Below are 18,697 nucleotides of genomic sequence, written 5' to 3' on the forward strand. Positions count from 1 at the left end.
AATGTTTCCCCTTCAAAAGATTAAGAATAATACATAAATGAGGCTAGTACAGGAGACAAAAGCTGATTAAACCTCAAACTTTTGTGTGATGGGCTTTCTTTACCTAGTGATTTTGAAAACCTCAAAACTTCGAGTCTAACTATACCAATGTACTGATCGCAGCAGTATTCTTGACAGGATGGTTTTGAAAACCTCAAAACTCAGGGACCAACTTAATCAATGTGGTATTACGTGACGTTTCCTTGATATAATGATTCAAGGAAAATGTTGTTGCCGCTGGCTCCGACCATGGAATTGCGGTATTGAGCTCCATGACCTGAACTGCTGATGAGCCTGCATCCCTTGTCAGTGAGCACTGATCTGGAACTTCGGCAATGGTGATTTGACAATAAAATAAGGCAACCTGGCGTCGTAATTGCATCGATGTGCCCATTTTCCAGGACAGAAAGCAAGAGGATCATGAATAATCCATGTGAGCCTCAGCAACTTAACGTAGGCAAGTGCAACATTGTTACAAATTGCAATGTGCCTTAAGATCCATAGCAAGAGATACACTGAACGTATTAAAAGTTCTATATAATATATGATTGATGAGAAATGCTAATGGTCCAACACAAAGTTGATGCCTGTAATGACATATTAAGAATATGCATGCGTATAAAATGATTTGCTCTAAGCATAACTTGTAACAATACTTCAAATTTTATAAATATAACTTTAATTTTCCCCGTTATTGCATTTGAATCAACAAACAGTTGTGTATATTCATACAAAAGCCAAGGACAAGCAAATCTTTAACTCTCTAGTTTAACTAATTAATCCTAGAGTAGTTCCTTAAAATTTGATTGTTCAAAAAGTTAAATATTATGGAGATAAAGGTCTAGAGAGAAGCCAATATTCAACCATCATTGAAAGAATTAGCTGAACCAGCTAAAGCTCAAAATGTAATAAGTATACGGAATAACAATCACCCTTTTGTAACTGTATATATAAGAATTTTATCACATTACATTACATTAATTTTGTTCAACAATGAGTGTTTCTTTCCTTCTGTATTTCCCCCTGGAATATTGTTGTCTGATATTAGAATATATTGCAATTTCCTTTTTTTCCTATTAAAGATGACGTCATATAAATTACGATAAATTATTATGACTTGTCTAATTATTGGTGATAATTTAATTATATTTCCTATCTATTTAGATTTATATTTTATAAACTACCCATTTATAGATGACATACACTACCAGTTTGCAAACTTAAAGACTCTTAAAACCAAATTGTTACAAAATATTAAATCAAAAAATTTACAACATAAAGTTATTTATCTTTAGCTATTTTAAGATTTGTTGATAAGTGATGTAACAATCTCGTGTAGGCTACTTGTTTATTACTTGGGACCAGGTAAAACCCTGAGTCAACATGTAACAAGTTCTATTTTAAAGAGTGGTTAGGTAAGCGACTAGGCCACCATCTCATATACATATGAATTGGGCCTAGCTACCTAAGTTTCATTTTACTTGGCCCAAAAACAAGAACTGTTGGTATTTGATGACCCGTTTTTGCCTTGAAAGCCAACTACTTTCAGCATTTCAATTGCTTTGGGGTTTACATAGCACCCCTTCAACCTATGTTACCCAGACTTGAAGGCAAGTGTGGATACATATATGTATCCAACATAATTATACTGAATTTTGAAGAGTTATATCTCATATTCATATCCAAAATATGTAGCATACACGAGTATTTTAAGGAAAACAAATAGTCCGGATATCCGTAACCTTCCAAAACATATTTCCTCACATTCAATACGCTAATGACTATCAACACACAGAGGCTGTTAAAAACAACAAAAGTATTCCACTAAATGATTTCACTAACAATGTCCTCCAACTCCAAGGGTAAAAAAATTTCTCTTTAATAAATAGGGTTTCCTTGGAGAAAAATTTGGAAATGACCAGATTCAGATACAAACGTCGATAACTTATATTTTTCACCCTTAAAATTCCAACTATCAGGAGGAGCATGCAAAAATGATTGATGCAATTTTCAAAAAGAATCAACTACTTTGATAGATACAAGCTTCTACAAATCACCCACCATCATCAATATCTGGTCCTACCCAATAACCAATAATTACCATTGGAGTACAAGAACTTACATTCAAACTTCATCCTTATCTTCGAAATGCTTTGTTGGGGTATTCAGATGCAGGGAGGAAGAAAATAGGATGCTGCGGATACTAATTCGTAATATCAGATTACAAAAGCACACAAACGCAAGGGGATGGCAAAAAGAAGCATCCAACATATAACCAAATATACTATTTTGTAAACGTAACAACAGTTAGAGATCAGTTCACAATGTTTTTCTCTGGCTTTTACTTAGTTTTATTTTGTTATCGACACCTATGTTGCTTCAACTGTTCATTTTTCTTGCATACTTAAGTACTGATACAGTGTCTGACTTCCAAGAACCCTCAGAATATATGGAAGAACTTATAAAGAAGTGAACATACTTGTGCGAAACATATTTCGATACCCAAAACTCTTACCTTCCTATATCACCATTTAATCATAATCCCCAAATTCTCCAGGCAAATTTATAGCTTCCATTGAAACTCCCAAGAAGGGAGGGATACAAAACTGTAGCATGCATTTTAAAACGAGCTGATGATGACGACGAGATGAAGACATAAATTCATCAATTATCGACAATTCAGCATTCAAAGGAAAAACCACAGATGAGTGGATGACAAATCCATACATTGGTTCCATTTCTTGGGTGGCATAATTCTAGCCAAAAGCCCAGCGTCTAAACCATTTTACATGTTATGTTTTCAGAAATTACAAAAAATGGCTGGTAATTACATAAAAAGAAGCATGCTTTCAAGGTAAATAAAGAAGAAAGATAACGAGGGAAATAACCTGTTTCGGTGGTTTCAAAGCCTGAAAGTCTACAGGAAGCTAAATTCTTTGAAATCTACCCAGAATAAAGTAGAAGAAAAAATCAAGCATTCAACCGATAAATCAATAAACTGTTCTCTTCCGAGAAGATTGTTTTTTCTAGAAATATTTAGCTGATCAAACCAATGTTTTGAGTGAGAGAATTTTGAAGAAATAAAGGGGTTTGGGGTTTCGAGGAGTGAGTTACCTTAATTGGGTTTCGAAGACAACAAAGAAGAACCGAGAAGCATAAAGAAACAAAGCACGCCATTGTGGATGTTTTCTGCTCGCATTAAAAGAGTTAATTCTGATAGGTTTTCTAATGCATTGGCTGGTGACTGGAACTTTGCTGAGAACTATGATTTTGTTGAGGGAGGTAGGCTATGGATTTTTTTGGAGGAAGCATTTGTTGTCACTGTTTTGAGATGTTGTGACCAAGTTATTACTATTATTGGGGTTGTTGATGGGCACAGAACAACTATTACTGCTATATATGGCAGTAATAATGGTGTTGTTAGAAGGGATCTTTGGGATCATCTAAGTATTGTTGATAAGGACATTGGTCCTTCCTCCTGACTGGTAGGTGGGTATTTCAACATCATTGCCAAGCCTGAGGAGAGTTCTGACTTTGATGTCATGAGAGTCCATTACACCCCTGACATTAAGGACTTCCAGGAGTGTTTGGAGGGCCTAGACCTTATTGATCATCCTTTTCTTGGGCCTTTATTCACCTGGTCCAACAAGCAAGATGGCTCTTACTTAGCCCGCAAACTTGACAGAATTTTAGTCAACGATCAATGGTTATTGGATTTCCCAGACTCTTTTGTAGATTACAAAGCCCATGGGGTCTCTGATCATTGTTTAGGCTTATTGTGGTCACATAAGGCAACAATGACTAAGCACCCTAAGCCTTTCAAGTTCTTCAATTATTGGACTGGTCACAATAAGTTTCTGACTATTGTTAGGGATTCCTAGCAGAGTCAATGTGCAGGATCTACTATGAGCTTTTTTTCCAATAAGTTGAGAAGGCTTAAGCCTCTCCTTAAAGAGCTTAACAATGAGTTTTTCTATGACATCTCTGGTAGAGTCAGAGCTAAAAGGTTTGAATTGGAGTAGATCCAAACATTTAATCTGGCTCACACAGCTCAAAGGAGGACTGATGAAGAGAGGAGGGTTCATTCTGAACTTGTGGATTTGGAAACTGCTGAAGCTGTTTTTTATAAACAGAAAGCTAAAGCACACTGGCTTAGTGAGGGGGATTTGAATACAAAATGTTTTCATCAGAAATTTCAAGCTAATAAGAAAAGGAACAATATTAGAGTTATCAAAAGTGAGGATGGGCAGTTGTTTGAATCTTTTAAAGATATGGTTGTTGAGCTAGTGGGTTTTTTCACTAACCTCATTGGCTCTACTGACCCCTTAGTTAAAGGCTGCTCTGCTGGAAATTTGAAGGACTTGATTAATGTGTGTCTACCGGATAGTGCATATGTATGTCTTACTAAGGAGGTGAGTGATGTGGAGATCAAAGAGGCTCTCTTTAGACAAGGGAAGGATAAAAGCCTAGGTCCTGATGGTTACACTGATGGCTTCTCCAAAGCTGCCTGGAGCACTGTGGGTAGTGATTTCACTTCTGATGTGAGGTATTTCTTCCAAACTTCCTACTTAATGTCTGCCTTCAATTTCACAACCTTAGTTTTGGTCCCTAAATTCCCAAATGCTACCTTAGCAAAGGAATTTAGACCTATTTCTTGTTTCTCAGTTGCATACAAAACTATTACTAGAATTCTTGTTGATAGACTTACTCCTTACTTCCCTGGACTGATTTCCCACAATCAATCAACTTTTCTCAAGGGTAGAAATATAGTTGACAATATCGTGTTAGCTCAGGAGATAGTGAAGGGATATTCTAGGAAAAATCTTTCCCCTAGATGTACTATAAAAATTGACATACAAAAGGCTTTTGATTCTGTTAACTGGAACTTTTTATTGTTTGTTCTTGGGGAAATGGGGTTGTCTGATATATTTTACAATTGGATCAAGGCTTGTATTACTACCCCTATGTACTATGTTTGCTTGAATGGCAGTGTAGTAGGGTATTTTAAAGGGTCAAGGGGATTAGGCAAGGGGATCCTCTATCCCCTTATCTTTTTGTTATTGTGATGAATGTCATATCCTCCCTGTTGAATGTTGCTGCCAAGAGAGGAATTTTTAGATTCCATCCCAAATGCAAGAGAGTTTCTCTCACTCATCTTTGCTTCACGGATGATCTGTTAGTCTTTTTCCATGGCTCCCTTGAGTCTGTGTTGGGAGTACAGAGTACTTTAGAGGTTTTATACAATCTATCAGGATTAAAGTTGAATGCACTGAAGATAGAATTTTTTGCATGTGGCTTAAATACAAACACATTTGATCTGATTCAGCAAGCTACTGGGTTTAAGATAGCGCAACTCCCTGTCAGGTATCTTGGAGTACCCCATGTTACTCGCAAGCTCACAGGGAAGGACTATTATGCTCTTTTGGAACGAATTAAAGGTAAACTAGCTCAATGGTCCAGCAAAAAGCTCAGCTTTGGGGGCAGGCTGCAGTTGGTAAAAACTGTCTTGTTTAGTATCTTTAATTTTTGGAGCAGACAACTTGTTCTCCTTAAGGGGATCATTAATGATGTTGAGAGACTTTGCATGTGGTTTTTCTGGATAGGTTGTGATGCCCCAGCTAGAGGTGCTTGTGTAATCTGGAGCCAGGTCTGCTCTCCTAATTCTGAGGGTGGTCTGGGTCTAAGGATTCTTGCACTTTGGAGTATGGCTTGCTGCCTACTTCTCATTAAAAATATTTTAGCAAATGATGGCTCACTTTGGATTGCTTGGTTATGTGCATACTGCCTCAAAGTTGTTAGTTTCTGGGAAGTTGAGTACAAGGCATGATTTAGCTGGATTTTTAAAAATCTGTTGAAGCTTCTTGAGAAGGCTAGGAATTTGTTCCTTCCTTGTGCCAATTGGAACCTGATTAAGGGTAAATGGATTTGGGATCAGATCAGAGTTCGTGAAGAGAAAGTTAGTTGGCACATGATCATTTGGTTTCCTGCTCATATTATGAAATTCTCCCTTATTACTTGGATGGCCACCCTTGATAGACTGCCTACGAGGGATAGGCTGATTCGGTTTGAATTGGTCTTGGATAATGGTTGTGTTCTGTGTGGGTCTGGGATTGAGTCCCGTGACCATCTCTTTACAAATTGCTCATTTGCTAAAGAAGTATGGGATGCTGTGCAGGTTTCATGTGGGATTCGTCCTGCTTCGTTTAAATGGGATAATATTCTTCAATGGTTGATTGTTAACTTGAAGAGTAAATCTCTCAGGGTGAGGATTCTCAAGCTCGCCTGGACTGGTTTTTTGTACCACATTTGGGAGGAACATAACCATAGGAGCTTCAGGGGTTCTTCACGTTATGCTGATATGATTGTAAGTAGTATAAAAGATGTTGTAAAAATCAAATTGTATAGCCATAGTATACAGGGGATTGATGATGTAAATAGGCAAATGTGTATAAATTGGGGATTGATCTAGTGTTGGGACTTGCTTTGTTCTTGTAGCAGTTTTGTTGCATTCTTTTGGATGAATATAATTTACTTATCCAAAAAAAAAACAAAGCACGCCATTGACGTTCCAGTGGCAGAATTTATTCAAGAGGTTTTTTGGTTTTAAGGCATGGTGGTTGAAGAAAAAAAAATGTATCCCAGCGAAGAACGAAGAAGATAATGGAACGAAGGCGTTCTGGCTTCCCAAAAAATAAACAAACGACGTCCTTTAATAATAAGTTTGAAATTTATCATTACCATTACAACAACAACAACAACAAAACCCTATTCCCATATACAATGGGGTAAGGGGGAGGTAGGATAGTAGGCTGCCCCCAATACCAGGTTGAGAGCAGCTTCTGTGAAAGACCTCCGGCAGTTAGAAAAATTAAAAGTAAAGATAGAAATGCCATGCATGTATAAATAAATAAATAGTTGAACAGTCTTCATATGCAGTCTACATATGTGCGTCTGAAATGTGAAGTAATCCCTGCAAATAAATCCCTGCATAAAAATCTCTGCATATAGAAAGAAACGTAAGACCCGAATAATATTTAAAAAGAGCAAAACTTGAAGTAAAAGATACACAAAATTCAATGATAGCAAGCAACAAGAAGGAATAAAGTCAAATGTGTTAAAACCTAAACTAAAGCAACACTACTCCGCTACCGTAGTTCTAAGCCTTCATAAATTCCAATGACAGAAACGTATAAAAAGAAGAAGTCATGGAAATTACTACAAATGCATAAAAAGAAGACAGAGATGATATACCCTATGGATGTGATTTGTACTACTCAGTTACCCTGATCTTAAGTCTCCATACTTTCCTATCAGAGGTCATGTCCTCAGTAAGGGCTAAATCCTTTAAATCAAATCTCAAGCAGTCTTCCCACTTCCGCCTTGGTCATCATCTCCTTCTGGCACCGTCGACTGTAATCGACTCCACCCTCCTAACCGCATCCGATGGTTGTCGCCTAAGGACATGCCCAAACCACCGTAGTCTTCCCTCCCTCAATTTTTCGGGTATAGGCACCACCCCCAAGGACATCCTAATAGCAGAGTTTGGTATCATGTCCCACAAAGTCCTACCACATGCCCATCTAAGCATTCTCATTTTTGCGGTCTCCATCCTCCTTACGTGATACTTCTTGATTGCCCAACATTCTGATCCATACATCAACGCTGGTCTTATTGCCATTCTATAAAATTTTTCCTTAAGTTTTAGAGGCACCTTCTTGTCACACAAAACTCCGGTAGCAACCCTCTACTTTAGCCATCCCGCCTTTATACGGTGTGTAACGTCATCATCCACACCCCTATCTTTATGTATCATAGACCCTAGGTACTTGAAACAATCATTTGAGGGGAGAACAAAATATATATGATAAGTTTCATCAATTTAAATATCAAATTATTTTTTAATTTTAAAAAGAATATTTAAATAAAAAATATATATATTTTATAGTAATAAGAATCCACGTGATTCATAATATTAAAAAAGCCCGTATATTAATATATTTCCTTGCTTATCATTAATATAAAATAGTTATATAAATGTTCTTTTTTCTTTTTGGAATATCAACCACTAATCACTGCCTTAGTTCCATAAATTAAACAAAACAATGGTTAATTCCTTTTAAACTGTCTTTTATAGTAATAAGAATCATAATATTAAAACAACTCCATATATTAATATATTTCCCTGCTTACCATTCATGTAAAATAGCTATATATATTTCTCATTCTTATTTGCAATACATCACTAGTCATTACCCTAATCCTAGAAATTATACAAAACAATGGCTAATCCTTCAAAGTTATACACTTGTTTTGTTCTTCTCACTTTCCTCTCCAGCTCCATATTCACCAGTTCTGTATTGTGTGATGAAGCGACTCAAGCGTTGATCGACAAAATCTGTCGACGGATGGAAGAATATGCATTTTGCAACGATGCTTTCCAGCAAAACTTGAAGGGTTCAACCGCCAATATCACCGCACTGACGCAGATTGCCGTCGAGCAAACTCTGAGTAGTGCAAGTGATACTCATGAATTTATCGTCGGACTCCTCAAGAACGCGACTGACCCGGCAGAGAAGAATGCTCTCATAACTTGCGAAAATGCTTATAACAACGTGATAACGTTTTTCCAACAAGCGACGACGGCGTTTAACCAGGAGGATTATAAGAGTATGTTGCAGGCGGAACAACCGGCACCTAGAGCACAAGCTAGTTGCACTACTATTTTCAACACCCCGCCGAATCCTCCTAATCCCGTCGGAGAACGAAATACGCATACTAGAATCTTGATTGCTATGTCCGTAGTTGCTGGAACTGAACTTACCTCTGGAATGTCTTAATTAATTTTAATTTAGGCCTAGATATATGGAATTTTGTATTCGGTAGTTTTTCTTTTCACATGAGTTGCATTAAACATAAGTTTATTTCCAGAAGTATTTCTATTATTTCCATTGCGTTATTGTTTATTTTTAAAGGATTTTCCCCTAAAAACGTAATTAATGAGATTTTTATCGAGTTAACTTAGGACAGGGGTATTGCATCAACAGGCAGGAGAAAATCCAAATAATAATAATTGGACCAAATTGAATAATAAGTTTTTGAATTACAAAATTCAAAAATTCTACTGTATTATATTTATTTTTATTTTCATTGTTTGTAAAGGGATTAGAAGATAATTTTACCATGAAGAGCTACTGGTTTTTTAGATGGTGATAATATTTGATATTTTATATAAAAATAATTTTCTCATATTTAATAGTTTAATTTTTTTAATTTTTCAACCCTGGTGGGTGTGACAGTTTTTTTTATATACGTATGTAATAAGAGTTGGGGTGCTTGTTTCTCGTTTGAATTTAGCTTGGGCTAGAACACAGAAAGAAAACAAACTCCATTGCTGGAATAAGACTGGGCTCAAACATAAACCCAGATTTAATGTTGGGGGGTTTTACTTTTACTGGGTGTTTACTTAGGTCAACCATTCTACATATATAAAATATCACATTACCATTTGCATCTTCCTCCTCCACCTCTGCCACCTACTAAGCATTCGACGGTTTGTGAGGTTGCTCTTGAAACATCTAGCACCCAAGCCAAAATGGTCAGATCAATCTCTTGCTTAGTTTCTTCTTGTTTATCTTGTTTTTTGTTATATATAATTGAATCTGATTTGTGGATGTTTGGGACTTTTAGGTTCTCCAAAACGATGTTGATTTGTTGAATCCTCCAGCTGAACTTGAGAAGAAGAAGCACAAGCTCAAGCGTCTCGTTCAGTCCCCCAACTCTTTCTTCATGGTGATTTGTTAAAACTCTATTCCTTTTGATCTAAATCTCATATCTGCCCATGCAAATATGTTGGGAGTTTTAACTTTTTTCTTTTTTTCTTTGTAAAGGATGTCAAATGCCAAGGCTGCTTCAACATGTGAGTTCTTACATTGCTTGAATTGTCTTTTGTTCTTTATAAATAATGTAACATGTCTGAGGGTCGGATATTGATAATTTGTCTTAAATTTTCATATATTTAGTGGATCATATTCGCTAACATTTCTTTTTTTTTTTTTTTGGACAGAACAACTGTGTTTAGCCACTCTCAAACTGTGGTGGTCTGTGGTAACTGTCAGACTGTTCTTTGCCAGCCGACCGGAGGTCGAGCCAGACTCACGGAGGGATGCTCTTTCAGGAAGAAGGGAGACTGATTTGCTACACGAATTGAGGCGAGTCTCGGTTGCTCGGAGCATGGGTTATCTTTCTGTTTTTGAAGAAATTGGTCTGAACCTTGCTCGTCTTGTTTTTTGGTTCAAGATAAATTAGCTTATTGTAGTAAATTAAAGGATTTGATTCTAAGATTGTTTAAGTATGAATGTTAAAATTAATTATCTATCACACTGTAGATAAACCGCATTAGTTGCGTTTAAAGTACTAGATTGCTATACTGTTTGGATTTCCCCTACCCGTGATTCCAACTTCACCGGTAGGATAGAGAAAAGTGTAGGACATATTAGCAAGACCAACACGATTCTTAAATCTCTTGTCATTGTTCCTCTGCACAATTCTTTCCTCAATTCGCGAAAGCCTGTTCCCGAATTCCTTAAAAGCTGCTAACGCTGTTTCATCAGACGTCCATTCAGGTGAGTCTCTTTGTCCCTTCGATGGATGCCTAGACAGAACTTCAATCAATGCAATCCCAATTACTGTCTGCAGTCCCAATCACTGTCTGCAGTCGACCAGAGATTGTTTAAAAGAAAACCTTGTCTGGATTGGACTCGAGTTCGGTGTATTCGGGAGTGCCTTTCTCAGGCATGAACCTGCGGGTTATGGTAGGACGATTGGGTGGGTAGCCTGCATAAGGATATTGGCCAAAGTTAGAGGCTGCATGTAGAGCTGAAGAAAGCCATACGATAATGGTGCATGAATATATGATAATGATGCATGAATGTATGAGGTCTTCGAGAGTTTGCATTTTAGGCCACCATGGCTCGTCTTTCTTGTCACCGTGACCCTGCTTTCGAACTTCCTTCCACCAGGCTTGAATCTCTGGGTATTGTTGAACCATTTCATCGTTCCTGTAGTAAAACAAACAATAGTCTCGATCCCATTGTTCAATTGCAAACCAAATCTCCAATCCATCAACCGCTTACGGATAATCTTCTATCAGTAATCGAAGACCATTTGGTGAATCCTTATCATCGACTGCAAGTCCTCTGAATAAAGCAAAAATGGATTCAAAATGCTGTAGATTTATCAGACTAACTTTGTCAATTTATCTGAATTGATTAGATTTACCTTTCCTTGAGATAAGTGGGCAGGGTCAAGAAATTTCCAACCCTTGTATATTGCCGACGTCAATTCCATGGAATATTTTGTAGGGAAAACAGTGAACTCTAGTAATCCACCTGCATTAATAAGAATGGCCCGAGACAATTCATTTATATGCATCGTATCAAGGAAGTGAGGGTGGAGAAGCTTATGAATAGGATGAACCGCACTAAGCTGCCTATTCGTCGCAATCACAAATGGCTCTATTGTTGCACGAGTTTTCAACCTGTAATCAAATTATTATAAACCACCATCCTACCATATTTGAAGCTAAGCTAACCAACGTATATTATTTGCTGGATGTGAATTACCAATGGGTTATGAGCTCATGAATACCAGAATCATTTACAGCCACGTAAGTTTTAGCCAGCAGCCATATGGAACCTTCAACCCTATTTTGTGCAGGTGTATAAACCTTGCTCACAGCGCCATATTGATCCCCCTTTAGATCTGGCAAACTCAATTCAATCGCCAATGGCTTCAAAGTCCCGTCATCTCTCACGAACAACACGGTCCTCGATGCATAAATATTGGTGGAAGTAGAGTTTATCTTTCTGAGACATGGCATTAGTGAATCATGGTGATCCAATATGAACAACCTGTTGGCCTCTAGTGCCTGTTCAACCATAGCTTTTCAGATACATGTATCCAAATTAAACAAGGGTACAAATACACTACCACCCAAGGGCCTTTAAAATACATGAACAAGATTAAAAAGATTGATCTTAAATGTGTTAAGACATATTAATATCTGCCACATCCAATCCCCTGTAGTATAGATCAGGGTATCAAATAGCTTTCCGAAAACGTTATAGCGGCCGTCCGAAACTGCTTTTTATGATTTTTGCGGTGGGTCACCGATTCACACCAATATCGGTCAATTGCGTCCGCGATATAACGGGAAACGGACGATTGCGCCAATAACGGGACGCATCGACCGTTATTCACCCGTGATTCCAAGACAAAAACAAAAATAAACATTCCCTTTGCAATCAAGCATTCAACCAACCGTATACAAAAATAAAAATCAAAATGAATAGAATATAGACAAAACTATTTAGTGAACGGTAGAATCAAATACCCATTACCCATGCATCTTACCAAAAACCAATCGGGAAGGGGAAGAGTCGAAAAAACAAAGCCCAGTCAGTAGAAACTAGGAAGTCTTCTGTCCGTCGAGCTTCGCCTCCGGCGAAGGAGTAGATCAAGCTTATCGCTTCCATTTAAGAAGGTAAAACTGTAAAAGTTTTTTTTCCCGCTTAGCTTAGGAAGATTGAAGATACAATTTTCACTCGGAGATTTAGGGTTTCAAATATGCAATCTTCCTTTTATTGAAGATTGAAGAAGAGTGAAATGGGTGAGAGTGAAACGAAGAAGATTGAACTAGGGAATGGGGATGGGAAGAAGAAGCGAAGAACTGAACTAAACTAGGGAAGAAGATGAGAGAAATGAGAACAAGGACCTGTCAATTATATTAAAAAAATAGGTAAATTTATCTCATTCACCAGTGAAGAAAATTTGTTTTACAAGCTAGGTTTTAAAGAATCTAGACTTATAATATTGTCATATATTTTATTTAAGATTTATGAGTTAGCATTAGAATTTAATTCTTAATTCTTTTTTTATTCTTTAATTTAATTCTTAATTTAGATAGTAAAGTTTAATTTTCATTTAATTTAGTTCTAATTTTTGTAATTAAAATTCCAAATATTTAAATTTTACACTTTTATTTTAATTCTATTTGATTTAATCATTTTAAAAATCTTTAAAAATTATTCCTTGTAATTATAATTATTTTTATTATATTTTAAGATAAGTTGTGCAAAATTTTAAAAAAATCACGACCGCGACACCTGCAGTGAACGCGATGGCATCCGTTATATCCGCGACCGCGATAAATACGACGCGACCGAAAACATGTCCGCGAACGCTATTTAAAACCCTGGTATAGATTAAGAAACATTATATAGAAAGTGTTACCTTCTCAATGGTGAGTCACTCTAAGTTGGACTCTATGTGTTCCTTTGTTATGGTACTTTTTTGATTACCATATATTTTGGAATCTAGCTTGCATGTTAGAGGAAATTCCTGTATTGGAAAATAGAGAGAGAATAATTTTATGTTATTATATCAAGTTGAGGAAAATAAAGAAAATCTAAATTCTGAAGTTTAATACTTCAGTTTTAGTTTGGATATATGAAGGGTACATAGTTGGTCACCTAATTATAAAAATTCTTCATTTTGGTCTTTCAAATTTAGAACTTGCAAAATGACAACTAAAATTATATTCTGTTTTCATTTTGGTTACTCATGGTAAATTTCATTAGTGCCATGTGTCAGTATACTGTTGTCAAATTGATAATCCTTACAACGCCTAACCACTGCACCCACTTGTGCTCTTTATTTAAATGTTGACAATATTTTTACTTTAGGTTGAATAGCGCGTTCCCATAGAACCTGAAAAATTTTAAGCAAAATTAGAGTTTAAGTTAATTACATCAACTATACTGGTAAATTTCGAAAATCTAGTCAATTTGAATAGTGATATTAGAATAGCAAGTATATAATAAATGAATTTGAATATTATACTTGTAAGTTCTTGATCAATAATAATAATAATAAGGGTAAAGTATAGTAATGGTCACTGAACATTTTTGAAGCTTGCATTTAGGTCCCCCAACTTTTAAAACTTGCAATACAGTCCCCCAACATTTATTCCGTTTGCAATATGGTCCCTCAACTTAAATAACTGTTAGAAAATTAGGATAAATTATATAAACGGTCATTGAACTTTTTAGGCACTTGAATTTAGGTCCCCAACTTTTAAAATTTTCAAAACAGTCCCCCAATAATTTTATTTTCTTATTAAATATAGATGTATAGAAAATATAAATGATTCAATTTATATTTTAAATGTATGAATCATTTATATTTTTGATATATTTTATTTTTTCTCGTATAAACTAGTATTTAAAATATGTTTATATTTTAATCAAAATATTTCAATATACGAATAAAAATATATTTATATAAATGTATATTTATATTTAGATGTATAAATAAAAAAATATATTCATATATTAATGTATGAATCATTTATATTTTTTGAATATTTTATTTTTAATAAGAAATTAAAATTATTAATTATATTAGAAATACTCAACTTAAGATTATATATATAATCATGAATTATAAATATGAAAAATATAAATATTAAAGTTAGTTTAAAAATATATAAATATTAAATTTATTCTTTTAAAATATTGTATCAACTAATATTTAAAAAATATATTAAATCTATCAAACAATTTATCAAATATAATATTTTTTATTGTAAAAAAATATAATATTTTCCCATCATTTATTGCTTTCAAATTTTTTGCCGAAGTTCAAATCTCATTATTTCCGTTTTCCATTATATTCTTTTTTTCTGGCATTGGTCATACTATTAGTATATGTATTATTGTATATCTCTTAACACAAACGATGGTGTTAGCTTAGTGGCTCCACCATGTATCTTTCATTTGCGTGACTCAGGTTTGAGTTTGCCCAAGACCCAAATTTTACTTCTTTTTAACTTAATTTTCTTCTAATTAGGTGGTGACATGTGTCACCAATAACATATATCATGATCATGTGTTAACATATGTCAGATCCTGGTTAAATGATTAATTTATTAAATTTTATTTAATTTAGGACCAAATTGATAGCATATATAAATAATTAGGTGGTGACATGTGTCACCAATGACACGTGTCATGATCATGTGCTAACACATGTCAGATCCTAATTAAATGATTAATTTATTAAATTCTATTTAATTTAGGACCAAATTGATTATATAAATAATAAAGATTGAATTATAATAATGTCAATTCCTTTTAAGTGCCACTTCATCATTTGTATCAATTGGTAACGACTAGTGGCTTAGTTGAAATAGTTAAATAATTATGTTGTATGATTGATAAATTTAAAAGATCGATGACAAAAGTAAAAAGGGCTAGATAGTTAAGTTGTCAACCTAGTAGTTTACACTTTTATTTATACGTCAAAATAACATTTTATAAATTTAAAATTCGAATTATTTTCAACCTCTTCTATATCCTAACTACTTTTTTTAATTAAAAATTTTTTTCAACAGATAAGAATTATACTATTATATTTATATAAAAAATACGTATCACATGAAATAAGATGAAATTAAATAATAATAAATCTGACATAATTGAATTTAATTGAATTATTTTGGAATTTAGGGTTGAGAATGAAATTGAATTACTTTGGAAATTGGGGTTTAGAATGAAATTGAGGACTGTTTTGCAAGTTTTAAAAGTTGGGGACCTAAATTCAAGTGTCTGAAAAGTTCAATAACCTTTTATATAATTTACCCTAATTTCTAACGGTGGTTTAAGTTGGGGGACCATATTACAAACATAATAAATGTTGGGGGACTGTATTGCAAGTTTTAAAAGTTGGGGGACCTAAATGCAAGCTTCAGAAATGTTCAGTGACCATTACTATACTTTACCCTAATAATAATAATAATATCAGAATGATGACGAAGCTTACCTCAAGAAGACGAATGATACAGGGGTTTACGCCAACAAGCATTTTCTCTAGCGAATTCCTTATTGGTCCTCCATGCATTCGAATCCTCCGCTCTGTAACACCCCAACCCGTACCCGACCTGAATACGAGTCCGAGATGTCACATTTACTTTTTAAAACAATTTCCTTAGAAAATAACTTAACATTTGAATTTATGTTAAGAAAATACAATAAATATTATTAAATTATACTTCATTGTAAAAATTTAAGGCAAAAACGTATTTATGAACAGTACTGTACATTATGAATAGTACCGTGAACAATACTATGAACAATGACATGAACATTGAAATTTTTTGAATATAAATTGTGTATCGATGTATTGCTATAGTATTTTTGTAAAATACGTATAAATTCATAAAAATCGAAGTTTTCATCCGTATAAAATTACATTTTACATATACACATTTAAAACATTACAAACTCAATCATATGATTTTACAAACCATTTAGAGCATATTGGATTCAAATCTTTATTACATGCCAACCACTATCATTATTACAAATACATATTATATATTTATTTTCTGATCTGATCTATGGAAAGGAGAAACTGACTTGTATTGCATAACTTTTATCAATCTTCCTCTTCTCGGAACTTACGTGTGAAACAATCACACGCTAAGTCGTTGACTTAGTGAGGCATATAAACTGTATAATAAAACTATAGAACATTTCATATAACAAAATGCATACATATACATATACTATCATCATCATAATCTCTATTTATCATATGATTTTATACTTATCATTTCTGTATATCTTATAACACATATAGCATCATATAATTCATGTAACATATTTCATATCACCAAAAGCATATACATCACATATATTGTATTTGTTATTGTCTCTTTGTTAGCCCATGTACATTATTGAGAACTCAAGGTATTCAAGTACATTGAGGTTCTACACTTATGCTGTCACCACAGCTCGTATAAGTTCCACTGAGTGACATATGAAATTTGTCCCGAATGACCGCGTAGAAATTTGCCCCGAAGTACCACGTAGAATTGCACCGTAATGGCATATAAGATTGTCCATAAGGACCATATAGAAATTCCTTAAGAATCATATACATATACCAATGATCAAGTAGGTGTCTCAAAAGACCTCATACATGTTCTAAAGAATACATATATGTCCTGAAGGACCGCGTATAATATGTCCCGAAGAACCGCGTAGACCCTCTATGCTTAGCATATCAACTATACCTATAGCTCTCGTATCATATAACATGGGCATTATCATTTATAACATTTTTTGTATTCATATAATTTATCTTATAATCACATGTTCCTTCTCTTCTGTCACATACCACATGTATGTGTAAACATATATCTCATATACATATAACTCATAACTCTTTTATTTCATATCATGTAATACTCTTACATAGTATCATATCCTCTTATCATGTATTTCATGTCACATGTTCTTGCTTTCATATAGTCACATAGCTCATGTCAATTAGTCACTCATATTCACATATCACATTCATATCACATGGTCATATTTCATATAACACTTATATTACATATTCCTATATCTTCTTATCACATAACTTCTTATTATATCATTCACCTCATATAATCAAGCATACATAGATTTCATATCATTCATTTCATTCTCTATATCCTTATCACATAATTTATTTTATTTCTCACGTTCTTAGGTAAGCACATATGTCATGTCACATATAATAACATATGACACCTATACAAATTTTCATATACTCGTGCACACATAAGCATTACATCATCCACAAGTCAAATAACATTTCAAGAGTCACTTCTTACCGTAGTAACTCCTTCATTAACTCATTGCAAGCCAATGTTTGATCAATAATATAAGTACAATTAAATTGCACTCGTCTTAGCCTTGCTTTGATTTGATCATAATTCTTTGATTGTTCCGAAACTTGTTTAGGCTCAATATCTACATAAACATAATTTCCGAGATGAATATCAGAAGCCTAAACCTTATAACTTGATGTTAATAACTTCATTTCTTACCGTAGTAACTCCTTCACTGACTCATCGCAAGTCAATGTTTGATCAATAATATAAGTACAATTAAATTGCACTCACCTTAGCCTTGCTTTGATTTGATCCTAACTTTTTGATTGTTCTGGAACTTGTTTAGGCTCAATATCTACATAAACATAACTTTCGAGATGAATATCAGAAGCCTAAACCTTATAACTTGATGTTAATAAATTAAGCTAGTTTAATGGACCAAAATTCCATTTTTCCTTTAGGGGTGTATCGATGCACTATGGCTGCATCGGTACCCAAAATAGCTTCAAAATTCTCATGCATTGATGCACTCCTTAATGTATCGATGCACCTTCAAAGTTTGTCTTAGTGCATCGATACACATTCATAGTGTATCGATGCACCTATCCAAAATAGGCTATTTTCACCCGAAATTCATCAATACTTCACCCAATTTTTCATGTATAAACTCCTTATCATACTACTAAACTCATCTATAACAACTTTAACTAATTTCTATCATTCCAACACTTTATATTCTCCCATATTTCATCCAAATTCTTAAGGCTAAGAATCATACCAAATTTTCTATGTTATCCAAACTTAATTCTAACACTTCTAACTTCTTATTCTCATAGATGACAAGTTAAACTCATCCTCCAAATTCATTTAAACCTTCTTATTCAAAATTTCACTTAAAAACTCATTTTCTTTAATCTTTCATAACTCCTTTATCTTTTG

The 18,697-nt window shown here is 34.3% G+C and overlaps 3 protein-coding genes and 1 pseudogene across 3 annotated transcripts; 3 read left to right on the top strand and 1 right to left on the bottom strand.

Annotated features, from left to right (window-relative positions):
• Positions 1-3,221: 3,221 nt before the first annotated feature.
• On the top strand, positions 3,222-5,105 carry LOC120117831. Its single transcript, XM_039138028.1, has 3 exons — positions 3,222-3,486; positions 3,529-3,791; positions 4,062-5,105. Exons 1-3 carry the CDS (start codon positions 3,222-3,224, stop codon positions 5,103-5,105), a joined length of 1,572 nt encoding a protein of 523 aa, XP_038993959.1.
• Positions 5,106-8,318: 3,213 nt separating this feature from the next.
• Positions 8,319-8,876, top strand: LOC120117832. Its single transcript, XM_039138029.1, has one exon. It carries the CDS (start codon positions 8,319-8,321, stop codon positions 8,874-8,876), a length of 558 nt encoding a protein of 185 aa, XP_038993960.1.
• Positions 8,877-9,507: 631 nt separating this feature from the next.
• LOC120117737 (40S ribosomal protein S27-2-like) lies at positions 9,508-10,308 on the top strand. Its single transcript, XM_039137976.1, has 4 exons — positions 9,508-9,634; positions 9,727-9,828; positions 9,927-9,955; positions 10,103-10,308. Exons 1-4 carry the CDS (start codon positions 9,632-9,634, stop codon positions 10,227-10,229), a joined length of 261 nt encoding a protein of 86 aa, XP_038993907.1. The 5' UTR covers positions 9,508-9,631; the 3' UTR covers positions 10,230-10,308.
• Positions 10,309-10,446: 138 nt separating this feature from the next.
• On the bottom strand, positions 10,447-15,996 carry LOC120117833 (annotated as a pseudogene).
• Between the last annotated feature and the right edge of the window lie 2,701 nt (positions 15,997-18,697).

The sequence above is a fragment of the Hibiscus syriacus genome, unplaced genomic scaffold (assembly GCF_006381635.1).
Source record: "Hibiscus syriacus cultivar Baekdansim isolate YM2019G1 unplaced genomic scaffold, ASM638163v2 tig00110321_pilon, whole genome shotgun sequence".
Taxonomy (NCBI): domain Eukaryota; kingdom Viridiplantae; phylum Streptophyta; class Magnoliopsida; order Malvales; family Malvaceae; genus Hibiscus; species Hibiscus syriacus.

Coding starts and splice junctions, on each gene's coding strand:
- LOC120117831 (XM_039138028.1), top strand. CDS start 3,222: ATGTTTTCTGCTCGCATTAAAAGAGTTAATTCTGATAGGTTTTCTAAT. Junction 3,487..3,528: donor GGATCTTTGGGATCATCTAA/GTATTGTTGATA, acceptor CCTGACTGGTAG/GTGGGTATTTCAACATCATT. Junction 3,792..4,061: donor TAGATTACAAAGCCCATGGG/GTCTCTGATCAT, acceptor GAATTGGAGTAG/ATCCAAACATTTAATCTGGC.
- LOC120117832 (XM_039138029.1), top strand. CDS start 8,319: ATGGCTAATCCTTCAAAGTTATACACTTGTTTTGTTCTTCTCACTTTC.
- LOC120117737 (XM_039137976.1), top strand. Junction 9,829..9,926: donor CCCCCAACTCTTTCTTCATG/GTGATTTGTTAA, acceptor TTCTTTGTAAAG/GATGTCAAATGCCAAGGCTG. Junction 9,956..10,102: donor TGCCAAGGCTGCTTCAACAT/GTGAGTTCTTAC, acceptor TTTTTTGGACAG/AACAACTGTGTTTAGCCACT.